A 23,715-nucleotide genomic window follows, 5' to 3' on the forward strand; every position below is an offset into this window, starting at 1 on the left:
CTTTTCTGTACACCTGAAACTCACAATAAATATTGAAAATCAACTACAATAGATAGGTGGCATTTTTGTTTAAGTAAAAAGAAGGAACAGTGACAATTCACTTTGTTTAAAAATTTATGTTTAGAGGTATTAGGTTTTTTAAGTTTACCACAATTTTGAAAGTTAACATAATTCAGCTGCACAACTGTGATGAGACAAAATGTAATTTTAATCTAATAACCTGAATTTGTATTCACTAAATAATGGGATATTTAATGACTTAGAGAAACTCTCCTTTTAAAAATGTTTTTGAAAAGTCATTATTCTGATAATCTGAGTTAGAAACTCAGAATAAATTGACTAGTCACATATTATCCAGGAGATGTGATTTGAATGTTCGCAGACTATTTAGGAAAAAAAAAATTCAACTAAAGGTTGCTGCAACCTTCATCTAGAAGTGTAAGGCTTAGTGATGGTTTTGCCTTGTGATTTATCTATTTAATCCCTGGTCATAAATCTTATAGATCACAGCATTTTGGCTCCAAATTTCTTAGATAATGTTGCAAAATAAATCAAATGTGTAGGGAGATAGAGATCGATTGGTATAATTATTATGATGTATGAATACAGACAAGCATATAATATTTAAATTATATGTATATATCACTTTATCAACTATTTACAGTATCCACTGTTTGCTTAGCCATCTCATCTTGGTGATGTATATATTCCAGCTATAGATTGTAACTAGGTAGTGAAATTTATCTCTAGAGAAGCAAATAAAATTGTAAACATTTCAAATGTTTATATTCTTTTAATTCTGGCATCACATAACTTATAGATTAAATATGATAAGAAACAGACACATCACAGTCCTTGAACTCTTAGGATATGTGTGTTATATAATAAAATTAGAGATATTCTTGGCACAAAGCTGAACAGAGAGTAGGCTCATTGTGAATAATACTTTTTGTGTGCATCAGAATTACTAACCTTTAAATTTTTGAAAGAATTGACCACTTTTATAGTGGACTTTTGGGCTCAACCTAGAGGCCACATTCACTTATGGTTGTTAAGTTCAGTTCACTTCAGTCGCTTAGTCATGTCTGACTCTTTGCGACCCCATGAACCACAGCACACCAGGCCTCCCTGTCCATCAGTAACTCCTGGAGTTCACCCAAACCCATGTCCAGTGAGTTGGCGATGCCATCCAACCATCTCATCCTCTGTCGTCTCCTTCTCCTCCTGCCCTCAGTCTTTCCTAGCATCACAGTCTTTTCGAATGAGTCAGCTCTTCGCATCAGGTGGCCAAAGTACTGGAGTTTCAGCTTCAACATCAGCCCTTCCAATGAACACCCAGGACTGATCTTTAGGATGGACTGGTTGGGTCTCCTTGCATCCAGGGGAATCTCAAGAGTCTTCTCCAACACCACAGTTCAAAAGCATCAATTTTTCAGTGCTCAGCTTTCTTTATAGTCCAACTCTCACATCCATACATGACTACTAGAAAAACCATAGCCTTGACTAGATGGACCTTTGTTGGCAAAGTAGTGTCTCTGCTTTTGAATATGTTGTCTAGGTTGGTCATAACTTTCCTTCCAAGGAGTAAGTCTCTTTTAATTTCATGGCTACAATCACCATCTGCAGTAATTTTGAAGCCCAAAAAAATAAAGTCTTGCACTGTTTCCACTGTTTCCCCATCTATTTCCAATGAAGTGATGGGACCAGATACCATGATCTTAGTATTCTGAATGTTGAGCTTTAAGCCAACTTTTTCACTCTCCACTTTCACTTTCTTCAAGAGGCTCTTTAGTTCCTCTTCACTTTCTGCCATAAGGGTGGTATCATCTGCATATCTGAGGTTATTGATATTTTTCCTGGCAATCTTGATTCCAGCTTGTGCTTCTTCCAGCCCAGCATTTGTCATGATGTACTCTGCATATAAGTTAAATAAGCAGGGTGACAATATACAGCCTTGACGTACTCCTTTTCCTATTTGGAACCTGTCTGTTGTTTCATATCCAGTTCTAACTGTTGTTTCCTGACCTGCATATAGGTTTCTCAAGAGGCAGGTCAGGTGGTCTGGTATTCCCATCTCTTTCAGAATTTTCCACAGTTTATTGTGATCCACACAGTCAAAGGCTTTGGCATAGTCAATAAAGCAGAAATAGATGTTTTTCTGGAACTCTCTTGCTTTTTCCATGATCCAGCGGATGTTGGCAATTTGATCTCTGGTTCCTCTGCCTTTTCTAACACCAGCTTGAACGTCTGGAAGTTCACTTGGAGAATTTTAAGCATTACTTTACTAGGGTGTGAGATGGGTGCAATTGTGCAATAGTTTGAGCATTCTTTGGCATTGCCTTTCTTTGGGATTGGAATGAAAACTGACTTTTTCCAGTCCTGTGGCCACTGCTGAGTTTTCCACATTGGCTGGCATATTGAGTGCAGCACTTTCACAGCATCATCTTTCAGGATTTGAAATAGCTCCACTGGAATTCCATCACCTCCACCAGCTTTGTTCATAGTGATGCTTCGTAAGGCCCACTTAATTTCACATTCCAGGATGTCTGGCTCTAGGTGAGTGATTGCACCATTGTGATTATCTGGGTTGTGAAGATCTTTTTTTTACAGTTCTTCTGTGTATTCTTGCCACCTCTTCTTAATATCTTCTGCTTCTGTTAGGTCCATACCATTTCTGTCCTTTATTGAGCTCATCTTTGCATGAAATGTTCCCTTGGTATCTCTAATTTTCTTGAAGAGATCTCTAGTCTTTCCCATTCTATTGTTTTCCTCTATTTCTTTGCATTGACTGCTGAGGAAGGCTTTCATATCTCTCCTTGCTATTCTTTGGAACTCTGCATTCAGATCCTTATATCTTTCCTTTTCTCCTTTGCTTTTCGCTTCTCTGATTTTCACAGCTATTTTTAAGGCCTCATCAGACAGCCATTTTGCTTTTTTGCATTCCTTTTCTTGGGGATGGTCTTGATCCCTGTCTCCTGTACAATGTCACGAACCTCTGTCCATAGTTCATCAGGCACTCTGTCTATCAGATCTAGTCCCTTAAATCTGTTTCTCACTTCCACTGTATAATGAGAAGGGATTTGTTTTAGGTCAGACCTCAATGGTCTAGTGGTTTTCCCCAATAGTTGTTAAAGTTGGTACTTATTCCAAGATGAAAGGAAAGTTAAGGAAATGTTCAATTCAGCAACATTATTCAGAAATTTTAGAATGTTAGCCATTTTAGACAATTTGCCACATATTGTTTTGTGTCCACATATGAGATTATCAGGTATCTTACTGGTCCCATCTATCAGAAGGAAAACAGTAAACTCCAGAGAAATTAAATGCCTTGATCACGATCATAGCTTGCTTATGGCAGAACAAATATTAGAATCCATATATTCTGATTCACCTCTCTGTGCTTCTTCCAGTGGGGCTATAGAAATAGAAACAATTATAGAGACATTGAAGAGAGGAAAAAAATTTAATAGAACTTAATGTCAGAAAAACTGTGAATGTCCATTGTAAAAAACGACTGCTGTTTGGTGATAGCTATGCTAACTCAAACTTAAGAGACTGAAGCAGAATGAAAAGCTACAGGTTTAATTATTAATACCTAATAAGTAACTAGGGCTTCCTTTTTGGCTCAGACAGTAAAGAATCTGCCTACAATGCAGGAAACCTGGATTCTATCCCTCACTCAGAAAGATCCCCTGGAGAAGGGAATGGCAACCCACTCCAGTATTCTTGTCTGGAGAATTCCATGGATAGAGGAGCCTGGTGGTGTCTATGGTGTCAGAAAGAGCTGGACACGACTGAGCAGCTAACACTTCCCACTGAAATGAGTAACTAAATGCCTTCAGCATTAAACAAACCAACATATGTTGGCAAAATTTTTAAACTGTTCTTAAATTATAACTATAACTTTGTGACACTATGCTAGCTATTTGCTTTCATACTTTATCAGCATGCAGACTTTACTCAGATCATGTTCCACTTTTGCTGAATGGGAAGCTCATGTTTAGAGAGACACAGAAAATATGCAATTCTAATTACAAAATCCAATTATGGATATTCCATCAGATTTCACACTATTTGAAGACAATTAAAGAAATATGTTTGCTTAATGAGTCTCATGAGAATAAGTAGAACAGAGGTAATTAAACTGCAATAAGGAAAAGCCTATGGATAAATTTCAAAAATTCATGTGGCCCAAACCATAGTAAGTAAGATGAGTTTTCCCTTCATTCCTCTCCTCTTCTTCTTGGTCTTCCACTCCTTCAGCAGTTATGCATGGACAATCTCACCATCTTACCCTAGTTTCCTCAATCACTGACACAGTGCAGCATCTTATCCCATTTTATCTTTCTTCCCCTGAGCAAGAGTTCCAGATAACAATTAGTTAGAAGGAGTACTGCTCCACTATTGTACATGCAAACATAGAACATGTCCTGATTGTCTAACCCTCAATGTTGAAAACTTTGTGCTAGTAATGAAAGAATTCATTACTTCCTATCACATCACAGGAACCAGGTTTCTGGGTTCCCTCTTGCACTGGCTGTAAGAAAGTTCAAAGCCACATGTTGATCTGCCACTATGAAATGAAAATATTGTACAGTATATACATATCAGATCAGATCAGTCACTCAGTTGTGTCCGACTCTTTGCAACCCCATGAATCACAGCACACCAGGCCTCCCTGTCCATCACCAACTCCCAGAGTTCACTCAGACTCACATCCATCAAGTCAGTGATGCCATCTAGCCATCTCATCCTCTGTCGTCCCCTTCTCCTCCTGCCCCCAATCCCTCCCAGCATCGGAGTCTTTTCCAATGAGTCAACTCTTCGCATGAGGTGGCCAAAGTACTGGACTTTCAGCTTTAGCATCATTCCTTCCAAAGAAATCCCAGGGCTGATCTTTAGAATGGACTGGTTGGATCTCCTTGCAGTCCAAAGGACTCTCAAGAGTCTTCTCCAACACCACAGTTCAAAAGCATCAATTCTTTGGTGCTCAGCCTTCTTCACAGTCCAACTCTCACATCCATACATGACCACAGGAAAAACCATAGCCTTGACTAGACAAACCTTTGTTGGCAAAGTAATATCTCTGCTTTTGAATATGCTATCTAGGTTGGTCATAACTTTCCTTCCAAGGAGTAAGTGTCTTTTACTTTCATGGCTGCGGTCACCATCTGTAGTGATTTTGTAGCCCAGAAAAATAAAGTCTGACACTGTTTCCACTGTTTCCCCATCTATTTCCCATGAAGTGGTGGATGCCATGATCTTCGTTTTCTCAATGTTGAGCTTTAAGCCAACTTTTTCCCTCTCCACTTTCACTTTCATCAAGAGGCTTTTTAGTTCCTCTTCACTTTCTGCCATAAGGGTGGTATCATCTGCACATCTGAGGTGATTGATATTTCTTCCGGCAATCTTGATTCCAGCTTGTGTTTCTTCCAGTCCAGCGTTTCTCATGATGTACTCTGCATGTAAGTTAAATAAGCAGGGTGACGATATAAAGCCTTGACGAACTCCTTTTCCTATTTGGAACCAGTCTGTTGGTCCATGTCCAGTTCTAACTTGCTTCCTGACCTGCATACAGGTTTCTCAAGAGGCAGGTCAGGTGGTCTGGTATTCCCATCTCTTTCAGAATTTCCCACAGTTTATTGTGATCCACACAGTCAAAGGCTTTGGCATAGTCAATAAAGCAGAAATAGATATTTTTCTGGAACTCTCTTGCTTTTTCCATGATCCAGCGGATGTTGGCAATTTGATCTCTGGTTCCTCTGCCTTTTGTAAAACCAGCTTGAACATCAGGAAGTTCACGGTTCGCGTATTGCTGAAGCCTGGCTTGGAGAATTTTGAGCATTACTTTACTAGCGTGTGAGATATACATATACCCATCCATATAAATGCATTTTTATAATATGAATTCTGTACTCTAAATATACCCTTAATTTTTATGTTAATTTTTAGTTTTTTTTCTCTTTTATTGCATCATTTTATCTTAATGTACATATTTTGATAGAATTAAATACTTTCTGGAACAAATTGGATTGTATCTGTGTTTGTACCTTGACATATGTAAATACACACATATGTTCACATACATATTAATTTATATGTACATATATACACTTAACTTATAAATGGATCAACATAAATATAAAAATCTACATTCAGTCATTTAAAAAGACTTTCTTTGTGTAGATCCTTATTATTTATTCTGGCAATAGCTTCTCTTGCTCCCTGTTTGTGAAAAATGCCTGCTATTCTTGATCGCTTGTGTCTTCTGTGGAGTGACTAAGCCAGGAAGCAGAACAGTGCCTCTGCTGGTCTGAAGCTGGCCAATTACAGTTAGATGACATAATCTTGGAATTTCTTGAAGTTAGCAAAGATCTTCCAGTTACCTCTTTCTTTCATAGAACAGTTAGCTTCACATATTTGCCAAAATCAGTGTCAAGTTGCTGCATTTGCCAATCCAAATTCTAGAGACATTTCTTGATGTACATGTTTATTTCTTATTCTAATTTTATGTTTGTGGCTGAATACCATCTTCTCCATAGTTATAACTACAGTTGCAGCAGCAAGGGAATGAACCTGTTTACATTGTTTAAAGGGTATTGAAGCACAAATACAAACATATTTTATGAGGAGCTTTTATTTAGACTCATTGTGTCAAGTAGTTGCACCACTAGAAGTTTGTGTGCTAAGTCACTTCAGTCAAAGTTTAAATTTACTTAATTCTGAATTAAGAAGGTGTGAAGGACAGGGAAGCCTGGCATGCTGCTGTCCATGGGGTCACAAAGAGTCAGACGGACACGGCCTTGTCACTAAACAGCAACAGATAGGGAAAAGAGAACATCAAGTTAGAAAAAAAGTTTTGGATTCCGTGCTAAATTCTCCTGGAAATTAGCATATGACTTGGGACAAGAAAAATTATGCCCACCCAACCAACTCATAGGATTTTGTGAAAATTTGATAGAATTATTCATAAAAGCTTGCTAAAAATGTAAAGAGCTACTCAAGTCTGATATATTTTTATTTAATTTTTTCTGAAAAAGCATTGTTTTTTGTCAGTGAGTGCATTTTACATTACTTCTGTCATTCTAACCAGTCTGTTGCTTCCTGACCTGCATACAAGTTTCTCAGGAGGCAGGTCAGGTGGTCTGGTATTCCCATCTCTTTCAGAATTTTCCACAGATTATTGTGATCCACACAGTCAAAGGCTTTGGCATAGTCAATAAAGCAGAAATAGATGTTTTTCTGGAACTCTCTTGCTTTTTCCATGATCCAGCGGATGTTGGCAATTTGGCCTCTGGTTCCTCTGCCTTTTCTAAAACAAGCTTGAATATCTGGAAGTTCACAGTTCACGTATTGCTGAAGCCTGGCTTGGAGAATTTTGAGCATTACTTTACTAGGGTGTGAGATGAGTGCAATTGTGAGGTAGTTTGAGCATTCTTTGGCATTGCCTTTCTTTGGGATTGGAATGAAAACTGACCTTTTCCAGTCCTGTGGCCACTGCTGAGTTTTCCAAATTTGCTGGCATATTGAGTGGAGCACTTTCACAGCATCTTCTTTCAGGATTTGAAATAGCTCAACTGGAATTCCATATATATATGCCTTAATATACTGTATTGGTGTTTTTCTTTCTGCCTTACTTCACTGTGTATAATAGGCTCCAGTTTCATCTACCTTGTTAGAACTGATTCAAATGCTTTCTTTTTAATAGCTGAGTAATATTTCATTGTGTGTATGTACCACAATTTTCTTACCCATTCATCTGTCAATGGACAGCTAGGTTGTTTCCATGTCCTAGCTATTGTAAACAGTGCTGCAATGAACATTGGGATACACATGTCTCTTTCATTTCTGGTTCCCTCAGTGTGTATGCCCAGCAGTGTGATTGCTGGGTTGTATGGCAGCTCTGTTTCCAGTTTTTTAAGGAATCTCTACACTGTTCACCATACTGGCTATACTAGTTTGCATTCCCACCAACAGTGTAAAAGGGTTCCCTTTTCTCCACACGCTCTCCAGCATTTATTGTTTCTAGACTTTTTGATAGCAGCCATTCTGACTCATGTGAGATGGTACCTCATTGTGGTTTTGATTTGCGTTTCTCTGGTAATGAGTGATTCTGAACATCTTTTCGTGTGTTTGTTAGCCATCTGTATGTCTTCTTTGGAGAAATGTCTATTTAGTTCTTTGGCCCATTTTTTTGATTCAGTCGTTTATTTTTCTGGTATTGAGCTGCAGGAGCTGCTTGTATATTTTTGAGATTAATTCTTTTAATTAAGCCCATTTGTTTATTTTAGCTTCTATTTCCATTACTCTGGGAGGTGGGTCATAGAGGATCATGCTGTGATTCATGTCAGAGAGTGTACTGCCAATGTTTTCCTCTAGGTGTATTATAGTTTCTGGTCTTATATTTAGACTTTTAATCCATTTTGAGTTTATTTTTTGTGTATGGTGTTAGTGTTCTAGTTTCATTCTTTTACAGGTGGTTGACCATTTTCCCAGCGTCACTTGTTAAAGAGATTGTCTTTTCTCCATTGTATATTTTTGCCTCCTTTATCAAAGATAAGGTGTCCATAGGTGCATGGATTTATCTCTGGGCTTTCTATTTTGATCCATTGACCTGTATTTCTGTCTTTGTGCCAGTACCATACTGTCTTGATGACTGTAGCTTTGCAGTATACTCTGAGGTCAAGCAGGTTGATTCCTCTAGTTCCATTTTTCTTTCTCAAGATTGCTTGGCTGTTCGAGGTTTTTTTTGTATTTCCATACAAATTGTGAAATTATCTTTTCTAGTTCTCTGAAAAATACCATTGGTAGCTTGATAGGGATTGCATTGAATCTATAAATTGCTTTCGGTAGTATACTCATTTTCACTATATTGATTCTTCCAATCTATGAACATGGTATATTTCTCCATCAATTTGTGTCATCTTTGATTTCTTTCATCAGTGTTTTATAGTTTTCTATATATAGGTCTTTTGTTTCTTTAGGTAGATTTATTCCTAAGTATTTTATTCTTTTCGTTGCAATGGTGAATGGGATTGTTTCCTTCATTTCTCTTTCTGTTTTCTCATTCTTAGTGTATGGAAATGCATGGGATTTCTGTGTATTAATTTTATATCCTGAAACTTTACTATATTCATTGATGAGCTTTAGTAATTTTCTGGTGTTGTCTTTAGGGTTTTCTATGTAGAGGATCATGTCATCTGCAAACAGTGAGAGTTTTACTTCTTTTCCAACTTGGATTTCTTTTATTTCTTTATTTTCTCTGATTGCTGTGGCTAAAACTTCCAAAACTATGTGAATAGTAGTAGTGAGAGTGGGCATCCTTGTCTTGTTCCTGACTTTAGGGGAAATGCTTTCAATTTTTTGCCATTGAGAATAATGTTTGCTGTGGGTTTATCATATATGGCTTTTAATATGTTGAGGTATATTCCTTCTATACCTGCTTTATGGAAAGTTTTTATCATAATTTTGTCAAAGGCATCTATTGAGATAATCATATGGGTTTTATCTTTCAATTTGTTAATGTGGTGTATCACACTGATTAATTTGCAAATATTGAAGAATCTTTGTATCCCTGGGATAAAGCCCACTTGGTCGTGATGTATGATCTTTTTAATATGTTGTTGGATTCTGTTTGCTAGAATTTTGTTGAGGATTTTTGCATCTCTGTTCATTAGTGATATTGGCCTGTAGTTTCCTTTTTTTGTGGCATCTTTGTCAGGTTTTGGTATTAGGGTGATGGCGGCCTCATAGAATGAGTTTGGGAGTTTACCTTCCTCTGCAGTTTTCTGAAAGAGTTTGAGTAGGATTGGTGTTGCTGCTGCTGCCTCTGCTAAGTTGCTTCAGTCATGTCCAACTCTGTGCGACCCCATAGATGGCAGCCCACCAGGCTCCCCCGTACCTGGGATCCTCCAGGCAAGAATACTGGAGTGGGTTGCCATTTCCTTCTCCAATGCATGAAAGTGAAAAGCGAAAATGAAGTCGCTCAATCGTGTCCGACTCCTAGCGACCTCATGGACTGCAGCCTACCAGGCTCCTCTGTCCATGGAATTTTCCAGGCAAGAGTACTGGAGTAGGTTGCCATTGCCTTCTCCAGGATTGGTTTTAGCTCTTCTCTAAATTTTTAGTAGAATTCACCTGTGAAGCCATCTGGTCCTCGGCTTTGTTTGTTGGAAGATTTTTGTTTCCAGTTTCTATTTCCATGCTTGTGATGGGTCTTTTAAAATTTTAAATTCTTCCTGGTTCCATTTTGGAAGACTATGCTTTTCTAAGAATTTGTCCATTTCTTCCAAGTTGTCATTTTATTGGCATATAGTTGCTGATAGTAGTCTCTTATGATCCTTTGTATTTCTGTGTTCTTTTGTGATTTCTCCATTTTCATTTCTAATTTTGTTGATTTGATTCTTCTCCCTTTATTTTGTGATGACTCTGGCTAATGGTTTGTCTGTTTTATTTATCTTCTCAAAGAACCAGCTTTTAGTTTTCTTGATTCTTGCTATAGTCTCCTTTGTTTCCTTTTCATTTATTTCTGCTCTAATTTTCATTATTTCTTTCCTTGTACTAACCCTGGGTTTCTTTATTTCTTCTTTTTCTAGTTGCTTTAGGTGTAAAGTTAGGTCATTCATTTTATTTTTCTTTTGTTTTCTTGAGGTAAGCTTGTATTGCTATGAACCTTCCTCTTAGAACTGCTTTTACTGAATCCCATAGGTTTTTGGTTGTCGTGTTTTCATTTTCATTTATTTCTATGTATATTTTTATTTACTTTTTGATTTCTTCCATGATTTGTTGGTTATTCAGAAGCATGTTGCTTAGCCTCCATCTGTTTGTATTTTTAATAGTTTTTTTTTTTTCCTGTAGTTGACATCTAATCTTACTGCATTGTGATCAAAAAAATACTTGAAATGATTTCAGCCTTTTTTAATTTACCAAGGCTAGATTTATGGTCCAGGATGTGATCTATCCTGGAGAATGTTCCGTGTGTACTTGAGAAAAAGGTAAAATTGTTGTTTTGGGATGAAATGTCCTATAGCTATCAATTAGGTCTAACTGGTCCATTGTTTCATTTAAAGCTTGTGTACCCTTGCTAATTTTCTGTTTCATTGATCTTTTCATAGGTATGTCCTTCTTTGTCTCTTTTCATGGTCTTTATTTCAAAGTCTATTTTATCTGATATGAGTATTGCTACCCCTGCTGTCTTTTGGTCTCCATGTGCATGAAATATCTTTTTCCAGCCCTTCACTTTCACTCTGTATGTGTCCCTAGGTTTGAGGTGGGTCTCCTGTAGACAGCATATATAGGGGTCTTGTTTTTGTATACATTCAGCCAGTCTTTGTCTTTTGGTTGGGGCATTAAACCCATTTACATTTAAGGTAATTATTGGTAAGTATGAACACATTGCCATATGCTTTGTTGTTTTAGTTTCGAGTTTATAAACTTTTTCTGTGTTTCCTGTCTAGAGAAGATCTGTGTTGAAGAGCTGGTTTGGTGGTGCTGAATTCTCTCAACTTTTGCTTGTCTATAAAGCTTTTGATTTCTCCTTCATATCTGAATGAGATCCTTAAGTACAGTAATCTGGGTTGTAGGTTTTTCTCTTTTATCACTTTAAGTATGTCTTGCCATTCCCTTCTGGCCTGAAGAGTTTCTATTGAAAGATCACTGTTATCCTTATGGGGAATCCCCTTGTGTATAATTTGTTGCTTTTCCCCTGGTGCTTTTCATATTTGCTGTTTGTGTTTGATATTTGTTAGTTTGATTAATATGTGTCTTGGGGTGTTTTGACTTGGCTTTACCCTGTTTGGGACTCTCTGGGTTTCTTGGACTTGGGTGGCTATTTCCTTCCTCATTTTAGGAAAGTATTCAATTATTATCTTCTCAAGTATTTTCTCCTCCCCTTTCTTTTTGTCTTCTTCTTCTGGGACTCCTATTATTTGAATGTTGGGGTATTTAACATTGTCCCAGCGGTCTCTGAGGTTGTTTTCATTTCTTTTAATTCTTTTTTCTTTTTCCCCCTCTGCTTCATTTGTTTCTAACATTCTATCTTCCACCTCACTTATCCTCTCTTCTGCCTCAGTTATTCTACTGTTTATTCCCTCCAGGGTGCTTTTGATCTCAGTTATTACATTATTCATTATTGATTGACCCTTCTTTATTTCTTCAAGGTCCTTGTTAAACATTTCTTGCATCTTCTCAATCCCTGTCTCTAGTCTATTTATCTGTAACTCCATTTTGTTTTCAAGATTTTTGGATCATCTGTACTATCATTATTTTGAATTCTTTTTCAGCAAGACTCCCTGTCTCCTCCTCTTTTGTTTGGTTTACTGGGCATTTATCATGTTCCTTCACCTGCTAAATATTTCTCTGCCTTTTCCTTTTGTTTAGATTGCTGTGTTTGGAGTGCCCTCTCTGTAGGCTGAAAGTTCTTCAGTTCAGTTCAGTCGCTCAGTCGTGTCCAACTCTTTGCGACCCCCATGAATTGCAGCACGCCAAGCCTCCCTGTCCACCACCAACTCCCAGAGTTCACTCAGACTCACGTCCATTGAGTCAATGATGCCATCCAGCCATCTCATCCTCTGTTGTCCCCTTCTCCTCCCGCCCCCAATCCCTCCTAGCATCAGAGTCTTTTCCAATGAGTCAACTCTTTGCATGAGGTGGCCAAAGTACTGGAGTTTCAGCTTTAGCATCATTCCTTCCAAAGAAATCCCAGGGCTGATCGCCTTCAGAATGGACTGGTTGGATCTCCTTGCAGTCCAAGGGACTCTCAAGAGTCTTCTCCAACACCACAGTTCAAAAGCATCAATTCTTCGGTGCTCTGAAAGTTCTTGGTTCCTCTTTATTGTGGGGCTTGCTCCCTGTGGGTGGGGTTGGACTAGTGGTTGTCAAGGTTTCTTGGTTAGGGGAGCTTGCATTTGTATTCTGGTGGGTGGAGCTAGATCTCTTCTTTAAGAAGTGCAGTGAAGTGTCCAGTAGTGAGTTTTGGGGTGTCTATGGGTTTGGCATGGCTTTGGAAAGCCTGTCTTTTAATGCTCAGGGCTGCGTTCCTGCTTTGCTGGAGAATTAGCATGGTGGTCTTGCTCTGGATTTTGTTGGTTCTTGGATGGAGCTTGGTTTCAGTGTAGGTATGGAGGCCTTTGGTTGAGCTCATGTCTTATTAATGTTACCTGGAACTGGGAGTTCTCTGATGTTCTCAAGTTCTGGAGTTAAGCCTCCTGCCTCTGGCTTTCGGTCTTATTCTTACAGTAGCCTCAAGACTTCTCCATCCATACAGCACAAATCATAAAACATCTAGGTTAATGGTGAAACAATTCTCCACAGCGAGGGACACCCAGAGATGTTCACAGAATTACATGGAGAAGAGAAGAGTGAGGAGGGAGACAGAAGTGACCAGGAGAAGAGGGGAAGTCAAAAGGGGAGAGAGCCATCTAGCCAGTAATCGATTTCCTAAGGGCTTTCCACAGTCTGGAACACCCAGAGAGATTCACAGAGTTACATAGAAAGAGAAGAGGGAGGACGGAGATGGAGGCGACCAGGAGGAACAGAGGGTGAGTCAAAACAGGAGAGACTAATCTAGCCAGTAATCAGTTTCCTAAGTGTTCCCCACAGCCCAGAACACCCAGAGAGATAGATTCACAGAGTTAAGTAGAGAAGAGAAGAGGGAGGGAGGAGATAGAGGTGACCTGGGAGAGAAAAGGGAGAGTCAAAAGGGGAGAGAGCAATCAAGCCAGTAATCACACCCCTAAGTGAAAATGGATACTGAAGATTAGATTCTTAAAGGTACAAAATTGATAACAAATACCAAAAACAAAGATTAAAAATCTAGAATAGAAGTTAGACTCTCAAAAAAAAAAAAAAAACAATATTAAAAATATAAAACAAAATCAATCACAAAAATTATGAAAAATATATATATGAAATTTGCTTTAAAATAGGGTCTTTTTTTGCAAGGTAATAGGTTATAAAAATAAAAATTAAAGGAATGATAATGAACTTAAATTATAAGAAAAATTTTAAAGTGATAATAGTAAAAATATATCTAGGAATTTCTCTGGAGCTTTTGTGGGTAGTGTGGGGTCAATTCAGTTTCAGATAGTTCCTTGTTCCAGCTTTCACTTGTTCTCAAGGTCTATAGGCCCCCTCCAATGCTTATTCAATGTTAACTACAGGGTGTTAATCTGTTGCACCTGTAACTTCCAGAGCGGTTCCCTCTTCGTTTATTTTGGCTTCCTCTGTTTGCAAGTCTCTTCAGTGTCTAATTTCCACCCTGACACAGGGGGAAAATGTGGTCATTTATTTAGGCTCACTTGTTCAGTTGTGTTGTGGTGAGGGATGGACCCTGCAAATAAATATCGCTGGTGTGTGTAGGGAGTGCTCACAGTATATAGACCACACTGGGTTTGCCCCAGCTCAAGGTGGTGTGTTCTTCCTGGGTCTACACTGCTCAGGCTCCAGAATGTTCTGCAGGGGCACTGTCCAAAGTGAACCCTGCATTTCATACATTACCCAGGTCTAAGATGCTCAGGTTCTCAGGTCCTCCGCAAGGGCATAGACTCAGCTGAGTGTGTGTTTTATGCCCTTCCCAGGTCTGAGCAGCTCAGGTGACCAGGCGCTTGGTGAGTGCACTGTCCCAAGTGGGCTGTGCATCTTAATCACCTCCCTGGCCCCAGCTGCTCAGTTTCCCAGGAGTGCCATGAAGGCACCGTCTCAGGTGTGCTGTGTGTCTCCTCTGAGGAGTTGATCTCAGGCTGTGACCTTCCTGGGAAATGGCAACTGTCCAGGATCCCAGGAAGATGTGGTTAGCAACTGGGAGCCTGCTCACAGTTTGGTGGAGGATGCCGGTCTCTGGAGCCAAGATTACCCCTTGCCTTCTGGCTCTGGCTGTCACACATCTACCTCTCTGCCTCTGGGAGAGGCCTGTACAGTGCTGGCTAGCTGTCTTTTGGTATTCACGCACTCCTTTGTTCTGTGAGCAGGCCAGGCTGCACCTTAGAGCCTTTTTCGGGAAAGATCTCTTTTTTTTCTCTCTCTGGTGATCTTACAGTTTGAGTTGCTGTCTCACATTAGCTCCCTCAGATTGTCCTCAGGGCATTCAGACCCAGTCCTTACCCTAAGCATCGATTACACAGCCCACCCCTGTTCGTCCAGCCCCCGCTTGCTGGTGGCGGATACGAGCTTCTGAGCTACTTTGCTGGCAGTTGTGGTTAGGAGCATATTCTGTGTGTGTTTTTTTGTTTGTTTGTTTTCTCTTGTTTACGTTGCTCTCTGAGATTCCAAAAACCCCCTCAGACCCTCCTGTGAGAGGGTTTCCTACTGTTTGGAAACTTCTCTTCCTTTCATGACTCCCTCCTGAGGACGGGTCTCAGTCTATAACTCTTTTGTCTCTCTTTTTGTCTTTATATTTTGTCCTACATCCTTTCAAACAGAATGGGCTTCCTTTCTGGTTGCCTGGTGTCCTCCGCCAGCATTCAGGAGTTGTTTTGTGGAAGTTGCTCGGCATTCAAATGATCTTTTGATGAATTTGTGGGGGAGAAAGTGGTCTCCCTGTCCTATTCCTTCACCATCTTTGCATAGGAGAGCGTGGTTTCCTTTCAGTCATCATAGTCCCACATAGGTGGGGACCCTAGGGTTTTTTTTTAGTTAAGAATTACTTTCTCTGTAGATGATAAGGTGATTAAATAATGCCAATTTTAAAGGAAGGCATACATGCATTCTAGAGGTTTGTCAAAATCCAGTCTTCCTTTTATGTCTGAAAACAATAGTAAATCATGGAGTGAGAAATTAAAAAAAAATGTTTCTTTCCATTTTTACATGTGCCTCTTCTCTTCAATGCAGTCATACTCTTGCCAAGAAAACCACCCTTGGTGTGCTCCCCTTGGTGTGCTCCCACAGGCTACACTCTGAAAGATGGGTCTCCTCTCATAGATCGCAGGCTGAGGATGGCTTGTTCTTCTGCTTGTAGTAGCCACCTTAATGTGACATCTTTAATTTGAGTAAGATTTGTATACTCAATATGTATCGGACCAGAATTTTCCCCATTTACCTCAACAGATTCATGTAAAATGCTTCACTGAATTGAAAAAAAAATATTAATTTTTATTGGGCTGTGGTTGATTTATACTGTTGTGTTGGTTTTGGGTGTACAGCAAAGTGAATCAGTTATGCATATTAATATATCCACTCTTTTTTTAAAGATTTATTTCCCATGTAGGCCTTTACAGAGTACTGAATAGAATTCCCTGTGCTATACAGTAGGTTCTTGTTCCCAGGTGGCTCTAGTGGTAAAGAATCCACCTGCTGATGCAAGGGATGCAAGAAATATGGGTTCTATCCCTGGTTCGGGAAGATCCTCTGGAGGAGGGCATGGCAATCCATTCCAGTAGTCTTGCCTGGAAAATTCCATGGACAGAGGAGCCTGGCAGGCTATAGTTCATGGACCCACAAAGAGTCGGACACAGCTGAGCACACATAGATCCATGTTGTAGAATTTATATACAGCAGTATGTATATGTAACCCTAATGTTCCAATTTATCCCCCCTCCCTTACACTGTGGTAATCAGAAGTTTATTTTCTGCATCTGTGATGATACTTCTGTGGGGTTTTGTTTTGTTTTAATGATAAAACTACTTGGTTCTAATAGCTTGCTACTATCAACATGTAAGAATTATTAAATCTTTAAAAATAACCCAATCAAAAAATGGGCAGGTCTAAATAGACATTTCTCTGAAGAAGACATACAGGTGACCAGTAGGCACCTGAAAAGATGTTCATTGCTAATTATTAGAGAAATGAAAAGTAAAACCACAGTGAATTATTGCTTCACACTGGTCGGAATGACTATCATCAAAAAGTCTACAAATAATAAATGCTGGAGAAGGTTTAGAGAAAAGGGGGAATCTTCTTACACTGCTGGTGGGAATCTAAATTGGTGCATCCACTACAGAAAATAGCATGGAGGTTCCTTAAAAAACTGAAAATAGAGCTACCATGTGGTCCAGCAATTCTACTCTTGGACATATATCCAGAAAAAAACAAAAACTCTTAATCTGAAAAGATACACGTACCCTAATGTTATAGCAGCACTATTTGCAACAGCCAAGACATAGAAATGACCCAAGTGCACATCAACAGACAATTGGTTTAAGAAGATGGGCTTCCCAGGTGGCTCAGTGGTAAAGAATCCGCCTGACAATGCAGGAGACATGGGTTCAATCTCTGGGTTGGGAAGATCCCCTGGAGTAGGAAATAGCAACCTTTTCCAGTATTCTTGCCCAGAAAATTCCATAAACAGAGAAGCCTGACAGACTGCAGTCCTTACGGTTACAAAGAGTCGAACACAATTGAGCATGCATACTCACACACACGGTGCATGTGCGTGTATATGTGTGTGTATATATATATATATATATTTCTCAGCTACAAAAAGAATGAAATACTGCCATTTTCAGCACCATAGATAGACCTAGAGAATATCATACTAAATGAAGTAAGTCAGAGAAAGAAAGACAAGTATTATATCACTTACATGTAGAATCCAAAAAAATAATACAAGTGAATGTATATATAGAATAAAAATAGACTCACAGATGTAAAAAACAAATTTATGGTTACCGAAAGGGAAAGTGAGTAGGGGAGGGATAAGTTAGTAATATGGGATTAACGGACACAAACTACTATACATAAAATAGATAGGCAACAAGGACTTACTGTATAACACAGGGAACTCTTCAATATCTTCTTATAACCTATAATAGAGAATAATCTGAAAGATATATACATAGAACTGAGTCATTTTGCTGTATACCCAAAATTAAAACAATATTTTAAATCAAGTATAGTTCAATTAAAAATAAAGAAATTATTAAATCTTTACAGGACTACCATGAGTTAAGCCACAAGGATAATATTAAAAAATAGTACCCGTGATCTGACCTGCACAAAAGTTAAGAAAGTATTTCAAAGTCATGAAACTGTCAAGAGTAAAATGAATTCAAGACTTGCAGTTAAATTTGTTGTTCTTTCTTTAATTCATTTAACCATCAAGCAAGATTATACTGAATTGTCCTGTCATATATAATAGAAAATAAATCTACTTAGGGAAAGCATGATGGGAGAAAGATTAATTGGGGGCATATCCTTTCAAAATGGTTAAGTAGCAGAACTCACAGAATTCAAAACAGTTGATGGCTCTTCGGAGAGCCATTGTGTCACTCTCGGGGTAAGGGTCTATGCATGAAAGGTATCACAAGACAAAGAAATATGGCCAGAGTTGAGCATGTTGGTGAAGGCTAAAGCTAGCACATAATCACACTGCTGATTCCTGACTTGGTATTCAACTCTGTTATTTCAGACCCCAAATAGAAATACATGCAGAGAGGCAAACTTTGGAACATAACAGAAATATGAAATGGCAACATGGTTCTAGTTTGTTTGGATTTGTTAGAAATTTAGGCAGAATATGCTTGATCTTATCTGAAAGCTTTTCCAAGAGTTCCATCTGTGTAAACAGCTGACCCATGAGTACACATGGGCAGTGGCCTGAACACACATGCACGCACGCACCCAGCCACCCATGACAGCAGTACTGGGCAGAGGAACCCCATCACCACCACCACCACTATCACTGCTTCCATGACCACATTCTGAGTTTTCCAAAATCTATAACAGGTTCCTTTGGGTTGCTTCAAATTCATCAGGATTTGGCTGGAGAGAAAACATGTAAGACTATGTTCTGCCAGGCCTTGCCGAGGTCCAGCACCAGCTGATCCAGGGAGTTCGAAGCAGGGACGGCGTCGGCGAGGATCGGGATACAATAGCTTCAATTAGATATTAATTAGAGATGTAAAGAGTAATAGAATGAGGATAACTCAGTAGGAAAATTCAGTGGAGAAAAGAGGCTGAGTAGCTTGGTTTACACAGGAGACCAGTAAAACTTCAAGACAAGAAGTTTGCACCACTTACATAGGCCGCAGGTGTCCTTCTGTTCTCCCAAAGGAGAGGAGACACTGAGGCCTCCCCGGTTGGATCTTAGAAGCCCAGGCAAAATTAGTAAGCTTGGTGGGTTCCGTGCTCCAGATGGAGACTCAGCCAGAGTTTAAGAGAGAGTGTGACATGGGCAGACCAGTATTTCGAGAAACTGATCCCAATTCTTTATTTTCCATGGTCTACTTTTATACACTGAGATGTTATGCAAAAGCCACGTGGGGTCAGCAGTCCTGACTTTTATCAAAGTCAGGTGCTTCATACAAATGTATACAGAGGTCTTAGGGGTGTTACATCATCTTCTGGCCAGGGGGCCTGCTGACAATTTATGACCCTCTCCTTGTGACAGCGGTCAGTCAACCAGGACACTTATTTCTCCAGGGGTGATTATTCTTAAAAAAGATTCCACCTTCTGAAGGTACCAGATAAAGTTACATTCCTATAGGGTGAGGGTGTAGTGGGTTTTAATTAAGGAAAGAATTTACTTAGCCTAAGGTCTAACATGATTAGTATCAAAGGTTAATACTTATTTCTTCTATATATTCATTAATGTGTGTAAGGGCAGGGGATGTGGAGACTTAGCAACAAACATTGGCTCAACAAATGAAAAACCCTTTACCAATACAATTTCTAATCAGCCCATTATACTTATACTAATAGTTTTCTAACTTCTCTTAAAAACCTGTTTTTAGAAGGTTTAAAGCATCTCGTGCCTCTCACAGTTGGGAGGCTGTGAGCAATCACATGTGGCCAGACAAGCCTGTCAGGCAGGCTAGAGAAACTTCAGAGGAGTTTGTAGGTTAAAACACTCCTGTCACGCCCAGGAATTATTATTAACTGGAGCTCTAAGTTAACTCCTTCTCTGAAAGAGGTGGTGGGGGACAGCCCCCCGTAAAGTCAGAGGTGTAGGTAAGAGCACAAAGTAGTAAAGTAGGCAGGCTCTGGTTATGGGGGCAGATGCTCGAGGATTTCCAGGGAGACTCCTGAGGCTCGATCCCGCCTTTGTGTATGTCGAGCCTCCTTCCTCATGACCTTTGTCATGGGCGGAGTGCCTCACGCTGGCAGGCCTGAGGAATCCCTCAAGAGCAGCTGTAGGATCCCATTTGTTCCTGATGTTTGGGGACACAGAACACTCAAATATCAATTACTAACATGTTACAGGGACACTTTTCCACTGGACTGTATTCACATCTGAAGAAATAGGCGTATCATTTCACCCTTGACTTCCCAGACCCTAATCTCCATCTGTGAGATGAGAATGACTACCCCGTACCCTTTTGTCACAGCAATATTGAAAGAAGAGAAATGAAAACATTCTACTAATGACTTTGTGTATGTGTTTCTTCCTTGTCCCTGTTGTTCTCCAATGGCATCAACATAGCTTTAGCCCGACATGCCATATGGACCGAAGTCTTGGCTTGATCTGTGATGAATGCCCTGTTGGGTACTCAGGACAACGCTGTGAGAGGTAAGCATGTACTCAACTGTCTTTCACTGTGATTTCCACCTTGGGAGTTATAAAACCACAGGCATCATCATCTTTTGCACTGCCCCAGAAAAGCCACCACACTTGGTGAGTTGAAATAAAGTTTCTTACCACACTTGTCAAACAAATGCATTATATTCTTATAGTTTATTTATTCTCTAGAAATTGCTCCATAAATCTCCATTCACTCAGAGAATGTTTGATTAATGTTTTAATCTTAAAGGTTAAGCATTAACCTGCAATCTTTCTAGAAAGTATTGCTCAAGTGGAAAGTCATGCACTTTAAGATTTATCTTGCTGTCTACATTGGCAACATTTATTTTTCATAATTAGCTTTTTGTCCTTAAAGTGTAGCTTAAGTGTATAGTTCATAGTTCAGCAAGTGATCCATAATTCACCTTAAATATATTTGAAAATTGAAACCAAATGTAATTATTTTCATGATTTATATGCCCATCTAATTGTTTCTAAGTCAATATTTTAATTCCTGTTGATTTTACTAGATTGTTTTGCATTGGATCCAGGATATTATTTTCTGTAACTTGAGTGATTATTTTTTCTCCTAAAATCTTTCCAAGGAAAAGTTTCTTCCGTATTTCAGGTTTACTGAAAATGGAACAAATTTCTCCCATGATATTGTTGACCAACACAACTCTCTGGTTGTAGCATTGAAAACAGTCCCTTTTGCTGCCATTGCTAGAGATTAGGCAGGGGTGGAACTAGAGGGAGGGGTAGAGGAAATGACCTGCTTTCACCCAGCATCACCAAGGTGAACACCGCAGAAGGCTGTTTCTGCCTATCCTTTCCTGTCCTCTTGGCAGCCATCAGGTCTGTTTCAACCAGACTGCATAAAGTTAATGAAGCAAGGGCCAGTCACCCAGAGAGAATTCAGCCAGCAGCTAGCAGTCTGTGGACAAAGTGCCAATGACAGCTCTGAGCAGCAACAAGTACTGTTTGTGAGTACGGCAGCATTTGTAAATTTGTAATGGAGGAACAGAGCTGAAATAAAGAGGATTCAATTTTAATCGAGAAACTGAGAGTCTTTGATTGTGCTTATTTTTTTTATTTAAAGGAGGGCACATGCATGGCAGCCCACTCCAGTGTTCTTGCCTGGAGAATCCCAGGGACGGGGAAGCCTGGTGGGCTGCCGTCTATGGGGTCGCACAGAGTCGGACACGACTAAAGCGACTTACCAGCAGCAGCACATGCATATTACTTACTGTAATAGCAGAGCATACCATTGCCTGGACAGATTTACATCAAATGCCTAACCACTCTGGCTCACTACAGGCAACTTTTTTTTTTTTTTTTAGCAACTGGAAAATGACAGCTGTGCTGTCATACAAGGCCATTTAATCCACCAATCTAGGTGAGCTTAGTCTCTGATGTATTTGTACCGCTCTGCTCCATAATATGTATTTTCTACATGTTAGACAGTGGTTTCTGAGCCACCTACAATTTAAACGCCTACATTTTATTTAATAAACATTTGTTTATCAGCTATTATGTGCTGAGCACAGGTCTAAACTAAACACAGGTTATAAGCAGATGTACCCTACCATCCTTGCCCTCAAGCAGCTCACATTTTTAATGTGAGTGAGAATAGTTGATTGTATTCTGGAGAACATTCTAGTCTGAATAATAAAATTCACCTAGGAAAGAGATGCTTGAAAGAAAGGATGATTTCCTTTCTAAAGTCTATTAATTTGATTCAAAAGAAGGTAGAAACATGCATAGGCAGCTTATCATATGGCATATCTTGCCTCTAACTCAAGTTTTTCAAATATAATCTTAAACTATTATTATATGAAATATGTGATATTATATTTTTCTAGCCAAAATTTGGATCAGGGCCTTCCAGGAATGTTTAGTCTATCATTCCTCTGTATGAGCCAAAAAGTATATTTGTGTGCATTGCGTGCTCAGTCGTATCCGACTCTTTCTGACCCATGGACTGTAGTGCACCAGGCTCCTCTGTCTGTGGAATTTTTCCGGCAAGGATATTAGAGTGGGTTGCCAATTCCTACTCCAGGGGATCTTCCTGACCCAGGGGACTTAGGGATCAAACCTGTGTCTCCTGATTCTCCTGTATTGACAGGTGGATTCTTGAGCTCTGAGCCATCTGGGGGATCCAAACAATTAGAAACATTTTGGCAGATGTGCCAGCTGAAGTAGATGTGAGAGAGAATAAGGGTCAGGGAAGGAAAGAGATGTGGGTTGCACTGAAAATTTTGTAATCAAAACTATTCTGGGAGTGATTAGAGTAATCAGTTATGCACATCATTTACACAAAATCAGCTTGAAAAACTGAAGCTGTGTTTCAAAAGCTATAGATGTTCTTGGAATAGAGTTCTATGATCATGGAAGTCTGGGAAGCATCTATTAGCTTGTCAAAAGTTCTGACCAGTCCTGGAGTGAAAAACATCTCTTCAGTTAGTTTAACTCAGCATTTTCTAATCTTGGGTGACCATAAATCCCCTAGTTTTATTATATAGCTAGAATGTATCTCAGACTATAGCTCAGATAGATGGGAATTATAACTTTATATTTTTATCTCAGTTTAATTTCTACTTTGAGATCAAATTCTTTATATGTAAGAACTGTGAGAGCTTGGACATATAATCTTAGTCAAGTATCCTTTAAACTTAAACCCAATGTTATATGTCACTTATGTTCAAATTTTAAAAATTTGTTTTAATGTTTTTTTCTCTTCTCTCCTACTTTCCACCTCTAGCTTTGGTTAGAACCAAAGTCTAACAAGCTTACTTAGTACCAAGAGGCTTGAATGCTTGCGAGAGTGTGTGTGTGTGTGTGTGTGTGTGTGTGTGTGTGTGTGTGTGTGAGAGAGAGAGAGAGAGAGAGAGATAGACTGGATTTTGGGCAATGGGCATATAGTGGGGTCAGTCTGTCCTGAGTAATTCATCTAAGCGCATTTCTGCTGACCTCTTTCTGTTTACTGTCCACCTGATTACCTCTCCCCTCAGGTCCAGTAACTCTCTCCACTACTTTCCTATCATTTGTGGGAACACAGGACACATACTGCTGTTTACTTTGTACACCGGGGCCCACCAACATTTCCGCTCTCATCCTTTCTCCTCCATTTGCCTTTCTAACTCCATCCCTTTCCTGTTTGGGCATGCATTGCAGAAAGAGTTGCCACATTCATAGAAATGGTGATTTTTAAAACCCAAGTCCAGAAGATTCTGATCTTTCTGCTTTCCTTCCCGTCAGAACCCTTTACTCAGTCACGTAGCCC

General features: G+C 39.4%; 1 protein-coding gene across 2 annotated transcripts in view; it reads left to right on the forward strand.

Moving 5' to 3' along the window:
- The window catches only part of LAMA2 (laminin subunit alpha 2), a 694,677-nt gene that overhangs the window by 414,515 nt on the left and 256,447 nt on the right, over nucleotides 1-23,715 (forward strand). For both annotated transcript variants that reach the window (XM_070795552.1, XM_070795553.1), the window contains exon 18: nucleotides 20,355-20,441. In XM_070795552.1, coding sequence (XP_070651653.1) covers nucleotides 20,355-20,441 — 87 coding nt within the window. The remainder of the gene's footprint in view (nucleotides 1-20,354; nucleotides 20,442-23,715) is intronic.

The sequence above is a fragment of the Bos indicus genome, chromosome 9, assembly GCF_029378745.1.
Source record: "Bos indicus isolate NIAB-ARS_2022 breed Sahiwal x Tharparkar chromosome 9, NIAB-ARS_B.indTharparkar_mat_pri_1.0, whole genome shotgun sequence".
Lineage (NCBI taxonomy): Eukaryota > Metazoa > Chordata > Mammalia > Artiodactyla > Bovidae > Bos > Bos indicus.